Source organism: Argiope bruennichi, chromosome 3, assembly GCF_947563725.1.
Source record: "Argiope bruennichi chromosome 3, qqArgBrue1.1, whole genome shotgun sequence".
NCBI lineage: Eukaryota > Metazoa > Arthropoda > Arachnida > Araneae > Araneidae > Argiope > Argiope bruennichi.
Genome location: NC_079153.1, coordinates 21768807 through 21793270, shown reverse-complemented (window position 1 = coordinate 21793270; position 24464 = coordinate 21768807). Strand labels below are relative to the sequence as shown.

Here is a 24464-nt window from a genome sequence, read left to right as displayed (position 1 = left end):
TGCTCTAAAAAATAAATTTTATTAAGATTTTACTCACAGGAAGTTACAATCTGAATTCAGAAAATTGATTTTATAACAGAATGTGTACAATAAAACAATTTCGTTAGGTAGCAGGAACTAGCTTCTCCACTGAGTGAATGCAGATGAATTGGTAGAAGGGCCACTAGAAAAATAATTGGAAAATTTTATAAGACATTGAATAAATTTTGTGCGAAATCTCATAAGTCAAAAATCTTTGTTTTGATCATACAAATAATTAGAACTGAACACAATTTCAGAGATGTTTTCATTAAATAAAGGCTTATACAAAGGGAACAAAATACAAAGACAATACACTCTGTTTTATCTTTAAAAGATTACTTAGAGACAAATAAAATACAAACATGCAAATTTTCTTAGCATTGAACATGAAAAGAATAAAATAATTATTAAAAAGAAAAAATTGTCAAGACATCAAAGTAAAATTGTTGCATTCAATTTAAATAGAAACAAATTTATCATTCACTCAAAGAAAATATACCTTGCAGTTTTATGCAGAATGCTAAATGTAAAAATAAATGCATTTAATCTTTTTAACGACGAAGTAAAAAGTATAAACAAATTTAATAGTCTTTAGGGATTACACTTTTAGTACTAAACTTAAAGGTTGGTCATGCTTTATCAAAATAACCAATTTCAAATCAACATCTACAATTGGAATAAAAAGCATAGAAAAATCTTTCATATTAAATGTTTTGCTGATTGATAAGAATATTGATTTGTTTATATATATAAAAGAAACATGATATGTAATTAGATGTTAGCATACAGCATAAAAAACATTTTAATCAAAGCAGTTTATAAAATGTTGACCATGGCAAATGTATAGTAAATAAAAATGATATTTAAAGAAAATTATAATAAGCAGGTAGCAGAATAAATAATGAAGGAAAAATACCTTGAGGCTCCAAAACCTGGTGATCCTGAAAAAAAAAAAGTACTTTTAAGAATTACAAACAGAAATAACATTAAGAAAAATTTAACATTTGAAATTATAAAACACAATGCCTTCAATTAAAAACAAACACAAAATATTTCCAATTCAATTCAGCAAAACAATTTTATATTCAGGATGGGATAAAGGGAACAAAGACAGTAAAAACAGAAATTTCAAATAACAGTAGCTTTCTTGTTTATTTAGCATTTTTTAAATATAGAAATTAATCATTTTAAATATAAGAATCAAAACAGCATTTTTTTAATAGGGAGAATTGTACATACAAGTAATAGGATCAATGCATCTTTAAATTAATATTTCATTTTATTTTCAATAATGGGACTAACTTAAAATCAGAAGAAATTATTTATCATAGCTCTTTAATCACAGTTTAACAACTGATTCTTTATAACTTAAAAATTATTATAAAACTTTTTCTTTTCATTAAATAACTTCATACTTTAATCATACTTTTCAAAAGAATCTAAATTAATTTCATGATATTTGATAAATTGAAAGCTTTCTTTGAGGCCAATTGGTTCTCATATCTCCTAATAAATTTATATGAAAATAATTTAGTTCACATGCTTAATATAAGCAAAATCGATTGTTTGTATCTTCTACTTAAACCTTAGAATTTTTTTTTTAAATGTTGCAAATTAATTATTGAGTATTGAAATAATGTAACAACCAAGTACAAATTTCAATTTTTAAATATAATTTTAACAGTATTTGCTTTCCTGCCAATTAATATGGTTGGAAAAGGCTGAATGCTTTAAATTTTAAGGTATATCATCAAAACTATTCAATGGAAATTATTTCGATTTCGTTAAATCATGTTTTAGTTAGTTTTAATTTTGTGCTTTTATTCCACAATTTGCAAGGCATGAATAAATTAAAATTATAAAATGTTTCAAATAAGGAAAAAAAACCCAATATTTTTTATTAATATATGTAGTAGTTTATAATGCAAAGCAAGAATTATTGTAATTGATTGATTATCTACACACAAAAGAGATAGTGTTTGTAAGGTTGCATATAGTTTCCCAACAAATCTATCACATTTATAGTCATGAAATTTGGTATACAGGTAATTGCAATGGCAATTCAATGCATCTCAAAGCTTGAATTTTAAAATTTAATGCAGAAAACTTTTATATTTTGTATAATTTTAAATAGTGTTTGCTCACAGTATTGCTTCTAACGACCATAAATGTTGGGGATGGGGGGGGGGCAGTATACCATTAAAGAGAACAAACAATTATCAAAGATTTCCTTATTGAACCTCCATATCAAACAATTCAGACTTGCAGGTAGAAGTTTCACTTCTTTACTGATTTTGCTAAGAGTCAAATTAAGAATACTGAAAATTATTTTTATACTAATTTAAATTCTAATAGCATTGTCTGCAGCAAGCTTTCTAATTTCATCGGTTCTCCCCCCCCCCCCCCAACACATCCTGATTTTTAATTGTCTTGATTTTTTTTCATTAGTATTCATCATATCACGGACAATTTAATCTGGATTCCGTAGATTCAATAAAAACCAAAAAATGGCAACTTACATTTAAACTTTAAAAAGAAAAATTTGAACTGTTTAATATTCCATGAAAAACTTTTGTAGATGTATATATCCTAAAGAAAATTTAATCAGGAAAATTATTTTTTCTACAGTGGCCACTGCTATTTTTAAAAAATGAATTTGTGCTAATTTAAATATGAGGATAACCCCTCTCATAAAGGAAATTTAGGCAAGATATTTTTTTATTTTAATGTGCAATTATTCTGAAATATTCAGATATGTTTTTAAAAGATTGTATACATAACCACTTATTTAATGTAATTTTACACTTATTAAATTCATATGGAACTGATAAATCAATTAAATTAACTGATGATCTATCATCAATTAATTTAATCAATTATATATCTTAAATACATAATTAACATATTTTTAATTAGTTAATAAATATATTTCAAATCTTAAATGCATTTTTTAAAAAATATGATCTAAAGTAGCATGATAAAAATTACTTTATAAGAATGATATTTTAATTTATTATAATCAATAATAAACCATAATAACTTAAGAAAGTCAATATGAGGATATTGACTTTATAATCATCAATATGAGAAGCAAAAACATTAATATTTATCATTCTTGGCAAATGAAATATCCAAATCATACATTTAAAAATGTATGATGTCACAGATTTTTTAAATATATTTTGATTAATTTCATCTTAATTTTTATTAATATTTGATCAGATGTTTATCCAATGAAACTTAATTTGATACTAATGAAGTATGCAGTATGATTAGATATTATTTTAGGTAGTTACAAAAGAAATTAATTTCATTCAATTGATAAATTGGTATAAAATCATATTTTCATGTATCATTATTCATATTACATCATAAGATTAAAGCGTGCATATATAGAAAAAAAAATGTATTAAATATATTTTATGTATAAACTAGTATATATAACATCTTAATTAAAAATCTAACAGAAGATAAACTAAATATTATATATATCTAACCTCCAAATGCAGGTGCACCTCCAAAGACAGAACCCCCTCCAAATGGACTAGTTTGCTGCTGACCAAAGCCCCCAGAACTCTGAGCCAAGGAACCAAAAGTAGGCGTGTTAGCAGATGCAAAGCTGAAATAGAATATATATTAGTCTATCAAAATTAGAAGTATTAAAACTTCAAATGTATGTTTAGCTGCTATAATAGTAATTACAGAAGATATTTATGTAGGTTAGTGCTAGTTTCAATTACCTAACCTACAAATTTGCCTGCCTAATTTAAAATATGCTAGAGCTAAGAAAACAAGGTTTAAGTTAAAGAAAATTTAATTACAACATATTTACAAGACTTTGTACAATTGTGAGATTAGTGAAAACACGCTTAAAGATTCAGTCAGCATCGTTCCGGTCGCGGCAGCGGTTTTTCCCCCCCTTTTCTTTTTTTCCCCTCTTGCTTTGCGAGCTTAAGCGTGTAGAGAGCGTGACTGAAGGAGTCGTTCATTTGCATACTTGTCGAGATCAAAAATAACCACAAAGCGGCACTATCAATTTGATTTGAACCTCGTGGCAAATGTCAGTTTTTATTTGCACGTTGTAGTACCGCTACATTTATATTTCATAAAGTTTTTCTTCTATTTCAGAGCATATCCATTTGCCTTTCTCTGTGAATTTGGAGAAAAAAAAAGTTCAGATGATATCTTTGAAATTAGTAATACTGATGCTACAAATGATTTACTTATGATGACTTAAAACCAAAATAGTTTCAAGAATATATCTAATATTTTGCTTAATTTAATATTTCTTGTGTGAAAAAAATTCATTGTGGTTAGAAAAGTAAAACTTATATTTTAGATATAAAATTTGTGATTTTTTTTTCTGCAGTTGAAATTGAACACAATGTGAAATTTTTTAATCATGCACTATCCAAACCCATTCTGTATTCTAATTACATCGAATGATCTATCACAGCAGATAATTCTACAAATTCCATTTAATATGGATATTCTAAAAAAATTTTGCAGTACATTTTACTTTTCAAGTAACTCATAAAATATTTTTAGAATATCTTGAAAATAACTACAGAGATATATAAGAATCACTAATACGCAAATTTTTAAAAAGAATTTCCAAAATCTTGTTTTATCATTAAACAAATATAAAAAATTCAATAATACTTTAATGCAATTAGATTAAATTTATGTAACATTATTTTAATATTAATCATTGTCTAAAAATAAAATTGAAATACAATAATGAATAAAATAAAACTTGAAAACATATAAAAATATATAAGCAAATTCAACATTTTAAATTCTATAACCATGTAATAAAGAATATAAACCAAGGAATAATAATTTCATATAGATTTAATTTTTAAAATGACACCAGAAAACATTTCAGAGAATATGATATCTAATAAGAAGAGAAATAAATTAATCTTCCATACCTAATATACAGCATTTTAAATTTTCAACTTATCAGATTAATAAACCCATTACAAAATCTACTTTAGGTGAGGTGCCATAAATCTGAACCATAAACAGATGGTAAGGATGACTTCTGAGCTATTATCCCACTTTCTAAATTTCCATATTATACTTGAATGAAGATCTGTGACCTATGATTTAATTTTAAATAGTCTGATGGTAAGGTCTCATTTTTAAGACTGGAGATTTTGAAATCTGATTGCACAAATGATCCTTCATGCATGTAGACTTGATGTTTGTTAATTTTGAAGGTCATATGCTTTTTCATTTTTTTTTTTTTTTTTGTGTGTGTGTGTGTGTGTGTGTGTATGCAGATGTTTGGAAAGAGATGTACTGGCTCCAGTATGTACTGATCATCTCACCATGATTCAAAATTATGTCTGTTCCAGAAGAGTCCTTCAGACTTAATATGAATGTAATGCATATTAAATTTGCATACAAACATTTTGATTGGAGCAGGTTTCAAACCTATTATTTTCTACTTCTTAGGCATAATTTTACTACTGAATGACAGAGCCTACAAACTCTGATTTCATAAACAAAATGGCATTTTCCTGAATACCACTTTGAATCTTACCTTGAAAAATTGGCTGTTTGAGCACCACCTTGTGAACCAAATACAGATCCCAGAGGACTCCCACTTCCAAATGCAGGTGGACTGCCAAATGCTGGGGGAGAACCAAATGCAGGAGCCCCACCAAAAGCAGGAGCTGCTCCAAAGCCACCTATTTCAAAGTACAAACATGTATTATAAGCATAATAATAAGTACTGGCATTTGCATATTAACCTCAGGTCAATGATTAATTGCCAAAAATGTCACATTTATTTCAATTTGTGATTAATCGCCAAAAAAATTGTCAGCAATATTATATTAATCTATTAGCTATGTTTGCTTAGAACAGAGCATAAAGTTCCTGAGTGATATGCAGTTAACACCTAAATATTTTATTCTTCTTTCATTTTTTAATGACTCATGAAAAATACAAAAATATTAATGATTGTAAAAATTAAAGATATAAATGTAATAGATAATTTCTTCTTATTTCAATACAGGAGATGAGTAGATAAATTGTTAATACATTCATGCACTTGAATGATGAAGCAATCCTTTATATTATGATCTAAAATGATATGAATGCTTAATATTCAAATTTATAAGCGACATTCAAGTTGCTTATAAGTAGAAATCATGTAATTTTAGCTACCCCTAAACAAACAGTTATTTTTTTGCACTTTTTTAAATTTTGTACTAAATAAATAAGAATAAATATATATATATATATAATCATAAAAATTTTTCCATACATCATAAATAAAGTATTTATAATATAAAAAAAATTTAATATTATTTTCCAAAATGAAACTTTCACACTATAACACAATATAAAAGTTTCGTTTATAAATATAATTGACTAATATAAGTTTTGAATATACATAACAGTAATTTTCTTTGTTATATTGAAGTAAATAATAATTTTTAAAAAAAGGTACCTATCAGTTATAGGGACAATGAACAAACACACCAAAACGTGCCAAATTTTGGCACCATTTTGAAATAACTGTCTCTTTTACTCAGTTTTATAGCCTATTTTTTTGTTGGGACTATTACGGAAAATGGTTGCCAATACCCTTTAACCAATACGTACCGAAATTAATACATAGCAAATATTAAGATGTATTTTTGATGAGGAAGTGTGAAGAATGAACTTGTTTTGCTATAATAAATTTTGATATATTAAGATTTGTTATTCAAGTAATTCAAGTTTGGTAAAAGTTTACTTCAAGTTAAATTCAAGCCACAACCATGTTCAAGTTCAGTTTTAATTAATAACATGGCTGGAAAATATATTTCCAAAGATATGTGCCGGAATGTATTAAAAAATTGCTTTCTGGGAATATGCTTATATTAATGTCATCTATTGAAATAAAATCTGTATTATCATTTTTTTTAACTCAGTCATGAGTCTTCTGTTACATGAAATATCTAAATGCTAATAACTAACTGAATATCTAAATGCTGATAACTCTTTCTTAAACTGAAATATCATCAAACACAATGCCCAAATTAGAAAACAGACTTCTTATACAAGTTTCATTTCCAAAGAAATAATCATATCTGATCTATAATTAACATATTAGTTCAGTCAAAATGTACTTTTAAATGAAAAAATACGTAACAATTTTACTGGTTTCAGCTGTTAAAACAGATCTCTATATTTATATGTGGATATGTTACCACATAAAAGGTAGAAGTTGAAAAGACCATTTTTCAAGTTCAAATAAAAATCTATAATCTGAGAGAAAAATTTTGAATTAAAATGCTGTAACTATTAAAAAGCTTTATAAAATAAGCTATAGAACATTAACAATTTGTTGTTTATTGTTTTCTGAAAATCAGTCACCACAAAATAATAATTATTTTCCCCCCAAGTTTAATTTTCACAACTTTTTTCTAAAAATCCACCATTTGAAATCGTAGAATAGCACTTTCAGAATAAGGCTTTTTTCCCCACCTTTTGTCGGCTTATGATTCTAATTGATAATCACTGGGAGTAGTCTTCCCTACACTTTCTCCAATAAAGGTCTTATTCCATTTCCTCTGGATAAATTAGGAGCTTCAATAAGGCCCAAATAACAAGAAATATAAATCTTTGGTGTGAATCTAGCATTTTTACTGAATTTATTGGGAAAATATGTATTTCAGGCCCTTTTTCTGAGAGATTGAAACCAAAATTTGACATGAAACTAGAATTTGTAGTCACGTTAACATACCAAATTTCATCCATTTAAATCAACCAGTCGAATAAACCTGTGCATGAAATTTTAACTTAGCTGCTTAGGTCTCTGCATTTTGTAGCTACTGAGTTCACTATTACTCGAAGAAAAGATAGACAGACTTCTAATGAATGGATTTCCAACCAAATTTGATGAAAATTCAAAAATTTAGCAATATTTCCATAAACAATATTTCAGTATTGTAGCTCAAAAGGGTTTTTGAAGTTGCTGAGTTAGATAAGATTGTGAGACATAACAGGACTCAGGGAGTTCTGAAATGTGAAAATTTCATAAAATCTCAATTTTTACATTTTTTCAAGATTACAATACCTTTACTATACGTCATATACAAAAAAGTGAAAAAAAAAATGCTTATAAGCATTTATCAATTATTTTTTTTTCTCCCTCATCAAAATCAAATCAATTGAAAAATAATTGTATCTATATATCGATCTGAAATTTTTACCAAAACTTTTCTTTAATATAACACATATTTAAGAGGAATTCCAAAAAGGTTTGCTTGATGTTCAAATTCTAAAAATTTCCCAAATTTGCATTTTTTTTTTTAAAAATTACTCATGACCAATTGAAACAGTAATAATATTTTATAACTCATTTTGTAGCACTTTTTAATACCTACAAACTTTTAATTCAATTCATATTAAAAAAGTTTTAAAAATTGGAACATGAAAAATAGAATGCTTCAACTTTCATTCTCTATCCTGCAACATATCTAGGTAAAACGTAGAGGCCTGTCTTGGAAACCAATTCAATAACTTAATAAATAATTAATATAAAATTGCAGTTTAATGCATTTTTTTTCTTTCTGTTTTGATACTTTTTATGACAATTTGACAAGATTAAATGGCTACAAAAGCTCGACATAAGAACAGATTAAAAAACGAAGCAAAAATAGAAATATACAATGAGGATAAAAACAAAATGTTTAAGAGGGTTCCATTTTACATTAATTTAAATCTTTTGTATAAAAATTATATAAAAAAAATAATGTAATATCAGTGTTTCATGCATTTTGAATCATTTTCTGAATCTGCATATTTCAAATTTTTGCAGTTCTCTTACTGTAAAAACAATTCAAGGAAATTCTTCTGTGGGTAGAGGAAAGTTTGACTTACGCATTTAATGAATCAATGGAAAGTCCAATCAATTCATCATAAATAACAAAGATTAGTGAAACAAAAATACTAAAAAAGCTTTTGATTGTTGTACTATGTATTTAAGCAGCCATAATTTACATATTACAACTTGGCTCATTTCTTTTTACAGAAAGTCACGGCATTGACAAGAAAAAGCAGACTGGTGATGATACCTTTCAGGCTTTTAAAACTGTGTCTTATCACATTAAATCATATTCAATTCTATAAAACTTTCATTTCTCAGATTATTATTTACTTTACAGTTATGGCTAATTCAATCATTAAATACAAAATGATTTTAAAGTCTCTATACATTTTGGTTTTTTCACTGATAATTAAATTCATTTTGAAAATAATTTTAAAGAATGCTGACAACAAATGACAGAACAGCCATTGTTTCAACCTTTTAGAAAGAAATGAGATATGAAAAATGCAAAAGATTTCACAAGCAAATTCAGAAAACCATTTCCTGTCAAGACTTTGGTAAGCAACTTCAAGCATATCGATTAGAAGTTGCAAGATAGTTTAAAATATATAAAATAGGTTCATGTGTCTCCCAAATTCGCCTTCCACAGACAGTAATGAGTGCTTGATATTTAACAATCCCAAGACCCAAACTATGCTGCACAATGAGAAATTTGCCTGTCATTTTAGATTTTCCATAAGCCGACAGTTGAAAACTATGCAAATGTGTTTCACAACTTACTATAAGTGTAGAAAATGCAATTGATACAACATTTACTGTTTGACAACAGAGCTAAATTCCATTTTTCAGCAATATTAAATCCAAGATGCATTTTGTAAGATTTTACAATATTAAAATGTTTTTTTAAAAAAAAAATTACATCTGCAGAATCTGAAACTACACCAAGAAAGCAATTTTAATTTTTTTTTTTTTCTGTTTCTAGAAAAAAGAAATATATTATTGATTCTAGAGATCTGTATACTAACATTTTGGAGAGAAAATAACATTTAAGCTACATTCCTATTTTCTAACAACTATGCCAACTTCATGGATTAAAAAATATTGGTTTGAATCCCATTTAATATATTTTTTAAATCAATTATTTCACTTAAAAACTAGATATTTCCTCCAAAAATTTTTAACACAAACTGAAACTGATTGTAATAAATTTTAGATTGAAATAGGAATCTGGAATTCTTTTGTAAGATCTTGGTGAACTAAATTAACAATTTAAAATAAAAATAATAATGATACTCAAATATTCATAAAATCATTGCAGATACATACCTGGTTTTTGAGGGGATTGCTGAAAAGCACCAAAACCGGTCTGTGCTACTGATCCTCCACCAGAAGAGAAGCTTCCACCGCCGAAAGATCCAGTATTTACTTTGCTTCCAAAAGTAGAAGCCCCTCCAAACACGTTTCCTGCAACAAAAGAAAACACTCTTTATAAATGACAAAAATAAACTAAAATTTGTTGAAGAAAAGCACAATGATAAAGCAAAAACTGTTTACCAGAATCAGAGCTAGGCTTTCCTAGATTCCCCATTGAAAAAACATTTTTGTTAGCATTTTCGGAAGAAGGCTGTCCGCCAAGACCACTGAAGAAAGATCCTTGACCAAATAAATTACCTCCCGAAGACTGACCAAATGGAGTGCTAAAAATTTCAAAGGAAATAAATATAATAGAAGTGATACTTTACACAGCACTTTTATGGATAAAATAAGAATTTTTTTAATTTTAATAATTTTCTGGTTTTTATTTCTAATTTGAAATTCATTATTATAAATATTATAAAATCTTGCAAACATATATATATATGTGTGTGCGTGCGTGTGTGTGTAATGATATTTTAAACTCTAATTTCAATTTAATTAATTTCCAAGGTTTTATCTTAATTTAGCCCAAAGTAACTTCAATCTAAAATATTCTCTTATTTCCTGATCCAATTCCACTTTCTCTACTTAATTAATTCAAGAGAAGCTTTGTAAAATTACTGAATCAGCTAAAAGCCTCACTTTCCCACACTATTAATTATTATTACACTATTGAATTAACTTTTTTTGGGATCTCAACTAATTAAGTTGCTTTGGAATATGAAGGTTACATCTTAAAATTCTGTATGATTTTTCTTCTAATATATTTGGTAAAATTATATATTATATATTATAATGCATATATATTATGGTATATATATTATAATACATATATAAATATATATTATGTGTACTAAAATGTGCAGTCAAAATCATTCAAAGCTAGGATTTTTTTAAAAGAAAATGAAACTATTATGAAATTAATCATGAATAATTATTATGAAAATAACCCAAATTATCAGAAACATTCTTAGGTAAAATACTGCAATCAGAGCAAACAAATGCTGCAACATCTAGCAACAAAAGATTACATACAACTTAATCCTAGGAAAAAACTAACCTAATATACAATAAATAAGAAAAATAGGTAATTCATTATTCTAATAAGCTATTAAAAATCATCACAGGAAATAAATTGTTTTGCTATGATGTAAAGATATGGTAACCTGAAACATAAATAAGCAAAACAACTTAAGTCATATAAGACCACATAAAATTATATTAATAAAAAAAAAATTAAAAAAAAGAAAACTAGTGGCTAGTTTTACCTGGATGGTGAAGACACAGGTGTTCCAAAAGTAGGTGGACTTTGTTGCCCGAATACTGATTTAGCTAAACCAAAAGACCTGAAACAAAATAAATTTTAAAATCTTTTTGTTATATTGTACATTTTTTTATGAAAAAATAATCTGAATTTGGAAGGAGAACAATGTCGATAATTTTTTAAATTCATGTCTTAGAAATTTTTAGGCTTTTCTATTAAAGGTACATCTCCTCCTCTTTTTTCAGAAAGTATAAATATTTACTAATTGCAACTTAATCATTAAAATTGAAGATATTTAACTATTGACAAGTATTGATACTACAGCCCTTCTTTTTTATATTAGCATCTATGTATAGAATATGAATTTAGCTCACTTCAAAGATTTAAAAGAAAATTGGATCTTTAAGCTATTTGAGGGTCACAGTCAATAAAACACAAAATTGTGAATAGGTAACACATAATAAATATGTAACATATAAATTAACATCCAACTCTCCAAATTATTAAATCTCACTAAATCTGTATCTTATTTTATAGATTCAATATGCACCAATTCCACATTAGATCTACAGTTGGAATTAAATCTTAAATTTGCTATTCTCCAATTTTAATGCCTAAATTTTGTTTTTAATCCACAGCAGTCGGTATTAATGAAAGTAAATATAATTAACATCTTAAATCAACTTAATTTCTTTGATGAAAAATTAATAATTTAACTATAATGATATAATTGGCCACAGTTGAAATTTTTAAAGAAACACAAAACAAAAACTTTTTTTTAAATCTTACATTTTTACAACTATGGCACAGAATATAAAGAACAAATTATTTTTGAGAAACTACTATGAAATCTTTGCTTTCTGAAGGTTAAATTGGTTTCATATAGCAAAATAAAATAGCAATTTTTGAGCAAAACTGACATTAAAAAATTAACTTTTAATACTTTGTTTTAACAAACAATGTTTGTTAAATATGTATGAAGAAATTTAGCTGAAGTTATAATAATATTAAATTTTTAAAAATTTGAAAAAATAATGAAAATAAATAAGAAATTTTAATAAATAAGCAATATATAGCACTTCAAAACAAAACAAAACAAAACAAAACAAAAATCCACAATAAAACTTTAATATAGATAATAAAACTTCCATCTAATGCACGCAGAGGTATTTTTCAAGCAAGGAATTTTTATGACTTTTTTAATTAAATAATTGCATAGTACTTAAATCCTTGAGTTAATTAAGAATTTTAAAAATATTGACATATTTACAATCACAAAGGGCAACAATTTAGAATGCATCTATTTAATGAAAAAATTCACAAATGGAAACAATTCTTTAAAATTTCTAGGTTCGATTTTGAATCAACTTAAAATTAAATTAAAACTGCAAGGAATATTTTTATACTATGTTAGTAGGAAACTCAAGATAATAGATAAAAACTTACTATCTGTGAATTGTCATGATCTTACATAGCTGCCAATTTATTAAGTATTTATATTATACTAAATATAAGCATATGAATGTAATTTAATTCAACATATTTTTTTAAACAAGAAAAAAATTTACAAATTTAGTGGCGGAAAAGCACTTTTTTTTTTAAACCTGACACATATATCAAACATTAATAAATTAAATAAAGAGTGCATAGATTCATGTGCTATATATTCTTCTCTGACCTACTTAACTTCTATTCGTAGACATATCAATAGTTTATGATAAGATCATTGTCATTTTAACTATACATCTTTTTTTTCTAATGTAAATGTTTTGATTCTGTAAGTTAACATAGTTTAGAAATTTTATTAAAACAATATTTTCTCATAGACTGTTACTTTCAAATGAAAAAAAAATGAATCTGAGGATATAAAATAGAAAAATTTTAATGTCCTTAAATATTATTACTAAAATAATGATAGAAAGGAACATCATTCATAGATAGTAATATTTTTTTTTTGACATGAAGTTAAAGCATAAATGGAAAAATATGCCATTTTCTTAGATATAAGATAAAATATTTATTTCCTATTATTTGAAAGAGATAAAGACTAGGTAAAGTAATACTTACAAATAAACACTGAAATTAAGCACTAATCAAAAATAACAGCTAAATAATTCATTTGTTACCTTCTTTACTTCATGTGTATTTGAAATACACAATTAACAACAATTCTTCATTCATTTAGAGTTCATGCCTTAAAAGAGTTGCTTGGTGTATAGCTACTTTGAACTTATAAAGTAGTATAAAGCAGTTTTGAATAGAGCAAGAAAATCTTACCCTTGAGTTTCACCAAATGCAGATTTTCCAAATGAGAAATTAGAGGCAGGTGACTGATTCCCAAATCCTGAATTTCCTGAAGTATTACTCCCAAAAACAGATGTCTGTCCTGTTGAAGTTGGTGAAAAGAATGATCCACCTGACTGTGTAAAAGAATTTGTTTGGGTTGTTGATCCAAAAGGTGAGGCTTGCCCAAAAACTGGTGTTTCTGAGGCTGGTTTTCCAAAAAAAGATGACTGTGTTGTAACAGTTTGCCCAAATGTTGACTGAGATGCAGGAGTTTGACCAAAAAATGATGAAGTCGTGCTGCTAGCTTGTCCAAAAACTGGCTGGGTAGCTTGAGTAGACACAGCTGCAGTGGATATAACAACATTTGGCGATGGAGAAAATATGGAAGAATTGTTTGCCTGACCAAACAAGGTTAGTGGCTGGGAAGTTGTTGATGTAACTGAAAAAACAGATGAAGCCGTAGTGGTTTGCGGGGGTGGTGCTGCAACTGAAAAAACTGATGAAGCAGTAGTAGTTTGAGAGGTTGTTGTTGCTGCAGGAAAAACTGTTGAAGTGGTTGGAGTTTGGGAGGTTGTTACTGCAGCAGGAGAAGAGGTTGAAGTTTGGGGGGTTGTTGCTGTTGCAGGGGAAACCGTTGAAGAAGTTGTTGCTGCTGCAGGAAAAACTGCTGAAGATGTTGAAATTTGGGAGGTTGCAACAGGTGGATTTGGCACAGAACTTACGGCTTGAGCTGGCTCTGAAGTAGCTGCAAGTGATGTAGGCTGTCCAAAAGTAAGTGCTGACACGTTCGTTGATGTTACAGTATTCTGCTGTGAGGCTGGACTTGAAGCTGAAGATATAAGAAATCCTGATGATAAAGGTGCTGTTCCTTGACCAAACACAGAGGTACTTGGTGGCTTAGAATTAAAAAACGAAGACTGGACTGTTGTCTGGGTTACAGCAATGGAAGATGGCACATTAATTTCTGCTACACTGGTACTAACAGCTAGCTTTTCTTCTGCTGGCTGAGTTTTTTGAGTTAAGTTCATGGGAGCTTGGCTGAAAGCAGATTGAGAACCTATATATGAAATGTTTGGGGAAGACAATGATGAAGTTATCTGAGATGCATCACTCTTGCTGACATCAACTGTTTTTGATGTTTGTATTGCTGATGCTGATGTAGTTACATTTTGAGAGAACATGCTTGTTATAGTTGGAAAAGTTTTGATTCCTTCTGAAGATACAGCTTGTTGTGAAGCAATGGTACTTCCTGCTGTAGATTGAAAGAATGTAAGTGATGCATTTGAAGTTTTATCAGTAGTGGTTTTAAAGAAAGGAGATGCTTTGCTGACAGTTGTAGGTACAAAAGATAGTGGCTGCTGTGAAGCATTACCTATTTTAGACTTTTCTGATGTTGCATCAGTACTTGAAAGACTGGAAAGAGACAATTTCTCTGATTCACTACTTTGAGTTCCTTCTTTCTTTTCTGTCTTTGCATTAAAATCTGTAGAAAAAAGTGTACCAGAAATAGGTTTTGGGTTCTGCTTATTACTCAAATCAAAAACAAACTTGGGAGATTGAGGGAGACTTTTGTCTGACTGAGATACTTCAACTGTATTATTCCCTTCATTTTTAGAAGTAGGTGCAAAATTAGGCACAGCAGCTGATGATGTGAAAAATGAAAATGACATTGTAGGTTTCACAGTGTTTGGCTTAAACACTTGACTTGAGGATTGCTTTTCTTCAACCTTATTGAAATTAGAAGCATTATTAATACTTATTTTGGTACCAGAATTGTGATCAGCAGAAGGAAATTTAGCATTTGGTGGAGCATTTGAAGCAGAAAAAGCAAAGGTTTGTCCAAAAGGCAAAGGTTTGTTTTCAGTTTGAAAGAAGGATTGTGTAGGTTTCCCTATTCGTTGAGAAATATTTTGATGTTCGTTAGAATATTCTGATAAGCCAATCTTCTGAAACAGAAACATTCAATTTTAGTAATGGAATGTGCTTGAATTTAAATAAATAAAATTTAAAAAGTCAGTACAAAGCTTAAAAATCTAAATACATCATCTAATGTAACAGTCAGGCACAGATATTTTTAACTTAAAGTATTTCTATATGTGATTTGAATATGTGTGCAATGCAACAATATGGAAAATGTCTACTCTGAAGAAAAGTAATGCAACTACCTGTATCCCCGAGTCACCAGCCATAAGTTTTTGAACTCCTTCATTTGTTGAAATTAAAATAACTTCATTCTCAGGAACAGGCGAAGCTAAAAATACAAAGGTAAGGGGTGCAGTTAGTGAGTAGTATATTCCGAAACCTAATACCATCTTCAAAGATAATACAAAATTTAATTTAGGTGCATTACATCTGGAGTCAACTAATATGATGCATAATTTAAGTAAATTTACAACACAAATAATACAAAGATATTAAAAAGTCTTTGTTATCTTAAAATTATTTGGATATTCTTTAGAACTCTTAATGATCATCCATATTTTTAGTGATCTGTACTTTCAAAAACTTTAATGCAGAGGCATCAGTAAAATATAGAAAGAAATAAAAACAGTACATTGTATTTCTTACTTTACAAGAAAAGGGGAAAAGGGGGGATTCAAAAAGTATGAAAATGACAACTTACCATTTATAGCTTTAATATTTAATGCAGTAGGTGAATCAGGAGGGGTGATGTCTTCATATACAGGAGAAGCTAGCATATTTAAATACATAAATCAAGATATTAAACATTTCTCAAAAACATAATAAAATATGACACTGCAAAAATTTAAAAAAAAATATTAATTAATGGAAGATACATCACATATAAAACAGAATTTTGTTAATTAATTTCAGCTTTACAGTCATACTGACTTCATACTTAAGGCTTTAAAAGTTTAAATTTTAAATCTGTTAATTTTTTTACAGATGATAAAGATGGTAGCATCTAAAAAAACTAAAAATAGCATCATAAAAAATAAATAAGATAAAAATGAGTGAAATAAAAATACAAAAAAAAAAACTTTTTTCAAAGAATCTGTAAATTTTAAATATTAAATAAAAATGTGAATAATAAAAAATAAAAAAAAAATTCTAAGAATCTATACATTCTAAATATTTAAACACATTAACACTTTTTTCTCTCACATTATCATAAAATAAAGCTTACGAATTTCTTCCACTGATATTGGGGAAGGTCCTAGTTTCGGAGATACAATCTGAACTGTAGATGGAACCGATTTCGGCAATGGCTTGGCAAAGTTATCTTTGTCTTCCTTTCTGTGTTCACCAAAACTGGAATCTACATTTTGTTGTCTAAGTTTATCAAAATCTAAAGCAGATGTTACCTATAGGAAGGAACAGAATAAGGTATAATAGTAATTTATAAAACAAACTCAATTCCTTTTTTATCAAATTTATTTCAATCTTTATTCAATTTATTATTTTATTCTACTACTTCTATTTTTATTTATTTCTATCTTTATACCTGCAGAAATGTAATGTGAATACCTACAAAAACATCAAAATTGTGATTTTATTTGTTGAAAGGTCAAATAAAAAAACATTAAATGCTCATCCAAATAAACATACATAGTATTTTAAAAACCAGATTAGATGCCTAATTTTATGCAAAATTAATTGTTAATTAGATGCAAAAGTTCTTACTTTCCCCAAACATCAAACTCTAGGTGGCTATTATCCAGTTACTGATCAATATAGATTTAACAATATCTATTTTTAGTTCACTTGACTTTAAAAAAAGAAAGGTGTGTATGGAAATGTAAAGACAGCAATAGGGGAAAGGTTAAGATTTCATGATTAATATCAAATAGAACAATGGAGTAAGAAGATTATTTTATATTTGATCTAACTTAATGCTTTAGATTACGCAAGCAATATACATGAAATGACACAAACTGATTTTATGGCTTGAATTAATGTTATATGCCGGAAAAAAAAAACATAAGTAATGTTTTTAACTATCAGTTCTTGTATGTAAGATAAGAAAATATTGCTATTAAAAAAAATTAAAAGTATAGAAGAAGCGTAAATTAAAAATTCCCTTTGTTAGTAAATTATGAAACACAACTGATTGATTGAAAAATTACAGCAACTTTTTATGTATCTAAAACAGCTAAATTAAAAATTAGGAATGAGAAGAATCAAATAAAACCAAAAGAAAAATTCATTCTGTTTCACTATGAGGCTTTTATTTAAATTCTTGAATGAACTTTATTTAAATAGTCTCTTTGTAAATTTACAATAATATTTTCTATAATAAGACATTCCAGTAGTCTTGGTATTGACCTTATTCAATATGAAAATCAACCCAATGAAGATATATAAATCACAATTTTCAGTAGAAATAAAAACATAAAAATATCTATGTGTGATTAAAATTTCAGCTTATTTCTAATGCCACATTTTTCATTTGTTTTGCTTGTTTTTAAAAGAAGTTCTTTTAACAAAACCATATAAAATAAAACTTAAATTTTCTTTCATCAAAAACAATTTTTCTTGAAGATATTGGAAAGCTTTCATCTTTATAATAGAAAACCAAATTTAAAAAAACTACAACAAGTGTTTTAGCTTTTAAAATTACATAGATAATGCTCCTTATATGTATCTTTTGTTTACTCTTTCTCTCTACCAAAAACATAAAAGAAACAAAGAAAACATGATAATTAATATTACTAAAAAATAATTTTAAAAAGTAGGAGAAAGAAATATATGTTCATAAGTGAAATATATGTGATGTGTTTATTACAAATGTTTATTAAAATGCAAATATATTTATACCAATACATAAAAATATTTAAAAATACAACATATCCTAGGCAGCATTTAAAACATATTTCATGAAAAGATTTTTTCCTTGTTCTAATATCTCTTCCACTTTTAATAGGAAAGTGGTTAAGTATAAATTTGTTATGATAAATCCATTGATTTCAGTGCAACCAAATTCATTGTTTAAATAAAATATATCATTAAATATGTTTGTCAACAAGTAATTAAAGCAAGACTTCTAGAACATGGGCTTTGATATTCAATAGGGTTTCAAAAAGCAATAATATGCACTTCTATTTGTATATTTAACACTAGTATACAAAAGTATGCATAGAAAACTCTCAACTTAAATATATTTTAGTATAAAATATTTATGCAAAATTAAACATCTCTTTATTCAAGTTTAGATAAAATTATGCAAGCATGTTTTAATTTCTTGTGTATGTGAGCCAGTTAAAAAGTAGGGAGAAGTTTCTTTTGAGCTAAAAAAAGGTCTGCATGCGAAACAGTTTAAGAAGCCTTGATTTAAGATTCCATCCTTATGTATTAAAAGAATGCAGCTAACCTGTGGCTTATTAACTGACACGAAATTCTTTTGATTGATTTCATTTAAAGACACAAATGTTGTTGGGGCATTTGTTAACCCAGGCTTCATAGTTACAGTAGACCTTGACATGGCACTTTTGTCAATAGTTTGTTGAGCCTGCAATAAAATAAGTTTTTAATTTCATACAACAGTAAAGAGACGAAAATAAGATACCTTTCATGATGATAGGCTTTAAATCTAACAAAAGCAATCGAATTATATGATCATTTTTCCAACAAACATTACATGCACATTTTCCCAACAAATTTCACAAATGCATAATAATATTATGTACTTGTATAATAATATTATGTACTTGTATAAAAAAACATAAAAAGTTTTGTCTCGTATTTTTTCTCTTTCTTTGTTCATAAATGTACATACTTCATATCAGCTTCCAAAAGTCACAGGATCAATGTGAAGGAGACGTAAAATCAACAAAACCAATAGCAGGAAGCAAGTTCATGAGATAAAGTACAAACCACATGCTTAATACAAATAATGAAACACTCGTTTTTACTTTCTCGTATATAAAGTATAGAGAATGTATAGTAATCATCAAAAAGTCCGAACTTGAAATTTTGGCAATCTTCAAGCTTTAGACCTCCCAAAATTTAGAAAACACCTTTTTGGCAATTTTGTTTTCTGAATCTCCTACTGGTTCATCTGTCAATGTCAAAAATAACACTAAACCGCTTTGAGCTAGATGGATAAAATTTGGTATTTAGGTTTAAAACCAATTTCTATCAAATTCTGAGCAAAATCCATTCAGAGGAAGTTGGTCGGTCTGGCTGTTCGAATATAAATTAGAATGATAACTACAAAATTAAGAGAGCTAGATGCATAAAATTTGGTACACAAATTTAAAAACTTTAGTACAGACGCCTTCCAAATTTTGAATGAAATCCAACAAGAGGTAGACCATCTTTCAGTCTCTACTTTCAGAAACATGTAAATGCCATTGTGCAGGTTTGGGACGCGCTAGGATAGAACCTGGGACCTTTGGGTTAGCTGTCCAGTAACTAACCGATTTTGCTAAAACAGCTGTTCGAGCAGAAGCGCTGTTACTTGCTTATATGCGATTCACCACATATAAGCCAGTAACAGCGCCCTCCCTCCAGTGAGGCGAAGGGGAGACGAACGATATGGCATTGAGTGGTGATATATATTTAGTAGTAGCTGTTGTCTTAATGGGCCGTACCCTTATTTGAGTAGCGCCAAGCGTTATGGCGAGAGTTTGTGGGTGCCGATGCGCCAAGTGTGTCTGGCGACTTAGGGTTGCTGCGTCACGTGAGTCTGACGACTTTGGTTGCGGGTAGATGGCGCCACAACAGCTGTATGAAGGTTGAAGGTTCAGAGTCCGAGGTCACCAATGTGCTGGTTTGGGACGCGCTAGGATAGAACCTGGGACCTTTGGGTTAACTGTCCAGTAACTAACCGATTTTGCTAAAACAGCTGTTCGAGCAGAAGCGCTGTTACTGGCTTATATGCGATTCACCACACCATAACTCAAAAACTCAATGATCTAAATATATCAAATTTGATACATGAATTTGCGACTTTAAGTGTAGTTTCATGTCAAATGTTTTTAAATTGGTTGGGTTTCCCGTCTGAAACCCAAATTCAATCTTTGGATACTTTTAACCGCATGCCAAAGATTAACTGCCAAAACACTTGCTAAGGATCGTGCAATCCTAATTCAGCCTAATTTAGACCAAAGGTTAATATTTCACGATTATTGTATGTTAATACCATACAAGCACTAACTGGGATAGTCGCTTTACTAGAAAAGAAGCGAGAACGTATTGGGGTGATAACCCCCGCTGGTTTTACACTGCACCCATGATTGGCTAAAAAGCCAGAAACATTGAATGAAAGACATGTTCAAACAAGACCTGCTTTGGTACATTACTTATTCAAAATATAAAATCAAGGTGCACATTTATATAAAAAAAAATTGTGCTCAATTTAAAAGTTTGTGGGAGAAAAGTAATACAGACACACATCTAAAGAGTATTTGAGAAAACAATACTGCTTTTTAAAGCACTGCTGCACTTGTTCCAATCGAATGGAAGCCACTGCATTATTATAAAATTTCTTACAAAAAATGTTTAAATGTATATTTAATTGTTTAAATCTATGATTTCTTCAAAAATTTGTTTACACTTCTCAATTTATGAAATGAAACATTAGATATTTATTAATATTGGAAATATAATAGATAGTTTAATTCAGATTTTATTAGGGGAAAAAAATTACTTTGTGATTTTTTAAAAGGATCTTTAAAGTATTAACTAATTCTAAAGATATAAAGCAAAATTGCTTGATAATTACAGTTATGATTCACTGATTTCAAACATTGAATATCAGATTTTAAAGAGAATAAAACCTTACTTGAATCCTCTCATACAACTGTAAAGACTGTCAAATATTTTTCTTCTAAATTAACAAGTTAAGCTCATATAATCCAGTCACTTTTTCTAATAACTTTAAATCAATTATGGAAGATAGTTTAACCATTTTTAAATAAGTACAAAAAAAAAAGGAAAAAAATTCTTACATTAACAGCAGCATCAATCTCATTTGAAGGAGGTGATGTAATACTCTCCCTGTATAGCAAAGATTTTGATAATAACCTGGATTGGACAGGAGAGCCTAAAGTACAAAAATATCAACTCAATATTTTTCTGTTTTACTAATTAAACAAAAAAAAACTTAACTGCAATTTAAATTAAAGTTAAGATTAAAAAGAAGTATATGATAATATAAAATTATTTTATCATAAACCTGATGTAGCATACCTGCTTAAATTAACAGGTATGAAACATCAGTTAGTCTAACTGAGCCACACACCATTTTTTAATAACTTCCATGAATTTATGATTTTCATTAAATGATATATACAAAGTTCATCGTTCTGGTTCACTAATTACAAAATTATTGCTTAATGCAAATTCTTGAATGCATCTTAGAATTAACCAATAACAAATTCTGTTTACTAATTTTTTAAACGAGTACTTTAATTCGATCCAAACCTATCTTCTTCGAAGTGAGATACTTTATTTCTATTTTTACAACTTTAATTTAATCAATTTTTAAGTGCAATTAAATCCTTTTATAAAGATCATACATCAAAAATTAATCTATTCCTGGTATTTTTGAATCAGGCATTAAAGTATCAATAAGAGGAATAAAATTCACATCTGTTGCAAAAAGAGAAACCAGCAGATGACAAAAGCATACCAATCTTATTGCATACATATAATCTCTCTCATTTCCACAATTCAGAAAATATTATAAAAATTTTTGTAATTTCAAATGAATCAGAATATTATTTGCACATTTTTAAAATTTTTATAAGTGAAGCAAAGGTGACAATTTTCAAAATTAATTCCGTATTTTAATACATAATTTTGCAAAAGTATTAATTTAATTTTATGCAATTTTTTGTCCTGATTTATATATATGTTAAGTTTGCATTTTTTGTGCAGAGGAAGTTTACATTCTTCTTTACTAAGAAAATGAAGGTTCAAAATGGCCAACAAAAAATTTTGACATGGGCAATGAATTTTCCCTTAATAGATTCATTAATAGAATCTCTACAAAAATAACATCTATAAAAATAGAATTTCTAGAAAGTGTATTAGGTTTTGGAGAGTAATAATAAGAAGCTGAAGATTCACAGCAAATAAATTATTCCGGTAATCTGAACAGCTAACTGTTACACAAATTATCCTTCAAACCTCTACCAATATAGTTTCAGAATCGATTTTCTGACCCTAAAATTCCTTTTTTTTTTTTTTTTTTCTGTACAGTATATTGATGTGATGAGAAAAATATATCGACAAGAATATAACATAAATAATGCAATAATAAGATGTGTGACTTGCTGCTTAAGTTTTATACAGACAATTAATTTTTATTATTTTCGAATGATATATTTAGTTTATAACAAAATTTAATTTAGAATATCTACACTTCAAATATCTGGATATTTAAGATTTGAGAAAGTAAAAAAATCCTTAAGTTTATATATATATCAGAGCTACAAAATAAACTATCCTTCTTTTCTAAATATCTATATTTTTGCTCACAAGAAACTTTACATAAATTCTGAATTCAAGAATATGATTTACGTCTTTTATTTCATGATAAATTACAGATATTCTTCATCATATAGAAACTAAATACTTATTACATTAAGAAATTAAATATTGATCGTCACTTAATTCAGATATGAATAAATGTGAAATATAAATACAATAAACAAATTTTGTGGCATATAAAATCGATGAATATAATAAAATATGAAGAAAACAATACAGATTAGGGATATCTCACAAGTACAAATACCTGGGAAACAGAGCTTAGCTCGGTAGTTTTTCTTTCTTTTGTAAAATTATAAATTCTATCCTATGGCTTGTTTAAATTTATAAGCGAAATCTAATTGAATTGCCAAAGCAGGATTGAACACAAGAAAAATGTATGAGAGTCTGAAGCCCTAACCACAACTCCACCTCAGATATACTTATGCAGATCATGTATAGCCACATGTCAATATTTAGTTATAAAAAATATTTTGCTTGTTTGTGTGTTTGTAAAATCGCAATTTTATAGGAAAGACACCTATATAGATAAACTTAAAAAGCAAAACCTTATCTAAATAAAAATTTCATCCAAATCATTAGAGTCGTTTCAGAGATATGGGACATATATGTGTGTGTGTGTGTATGTATGTACACAAGAATTGCTCGTTTAAAGATAGAATAGAGAATGTAATTTTTGTATAGATTAGCAATTAAATCATACCACACTTTTAAGTCAATATTCAAATATATTTTTTCTTTTCTTTCCAAAATATAATTTAAAAAATTAACATAAATTAATGAGTATGATAGTCAAACAAAAGTTGCTTAAAACAAAAATACTCACTAATTATGGTTGGTCTCACAACAGTTACAGGCGAGTTTGAAAGATAATTCTTAAGAGCTTGTTGAGCACTAAATGGCATCTTTTTGGGTAACTGAGGCTTCTCTTCTTCAGAATTATTAATTTTGGCTTGAAGGAAGGCATCAGCTAACTTTGATAATTCTTCAGGGCCAGATCTAAGGAAATGAATTCATATTTTAAACGACTATAAAAGAACTTTAGCAAAATAGTGGATAAATATCATAAATAAAGTATAAAAATAAAAATATATCAATCAAATTAAAAACAACCTAATATTACACAGTTTACTCAATTATATATTTCTTATATTTGATTTTTTTTTCTTTTTGTACAGCATATAA

The 24464-nt window shown here is 27.8% G+C and overlaps 1 protein-coding gene across 3 annotated transcripts in view; it reads right to left on the bottom strand.

The window, feature by feature from the left end:
- The window catches only part of LOC129963313 (nuclear pore complex protein Nup214-like), a 56627-nt gene continuing 32163 nt past the window's right edge, over positions 1–24464 (bottom strand). For 2 of the 3 annotated variants that reach the window (XM_056077610.1, XM_056077611.1), the window contains exons 20-33: positions 24106–24278; positions 21734–21828; positions 19153–19290; positions 16969–17146; positions 16444–16512; positions 15986–16071; positions 13812–15766; positions 11539–11616; positions 10409–10551; positions 10181–10318; positions 5573–5720; positions 3519–3640; positions 938–962; positions 1–163 (exon numbers count right to left, since the gene is read on the bottom strand). In XM_056077610.1, the coding sequence (XP_055933585.1) occupies positions 118–163; positions 938–962; positions 3519–3640; positions 5573–5720; positions 10181–10318; positions 10409–10551; positions 11539–11616; positions 13812–15766; positions 15986–16071; positions 16444–16512; positions 16969–17146; positions 19153–19290; positions 21734–21828; positions 24106–24278 (3394 nt within the window). In that variant the 3' untranslated portion in view covers positions 1–117. The remainder of the gene's footprint in view (positions 164–937; positions 963–3518; positions 3641–5572; positions 5721–10180; positions 10319–10408; positions 10552–11538; positions 11617–13811; positions 15767–15985; positions 16072–16443; positions 16513–16968; positions 17147–19152; positions 19291–21733; positions 21829–24105; positions 24279–24464) is intronic. The other variant, XM_056077612.1, reaches the window with a different exon arrangement.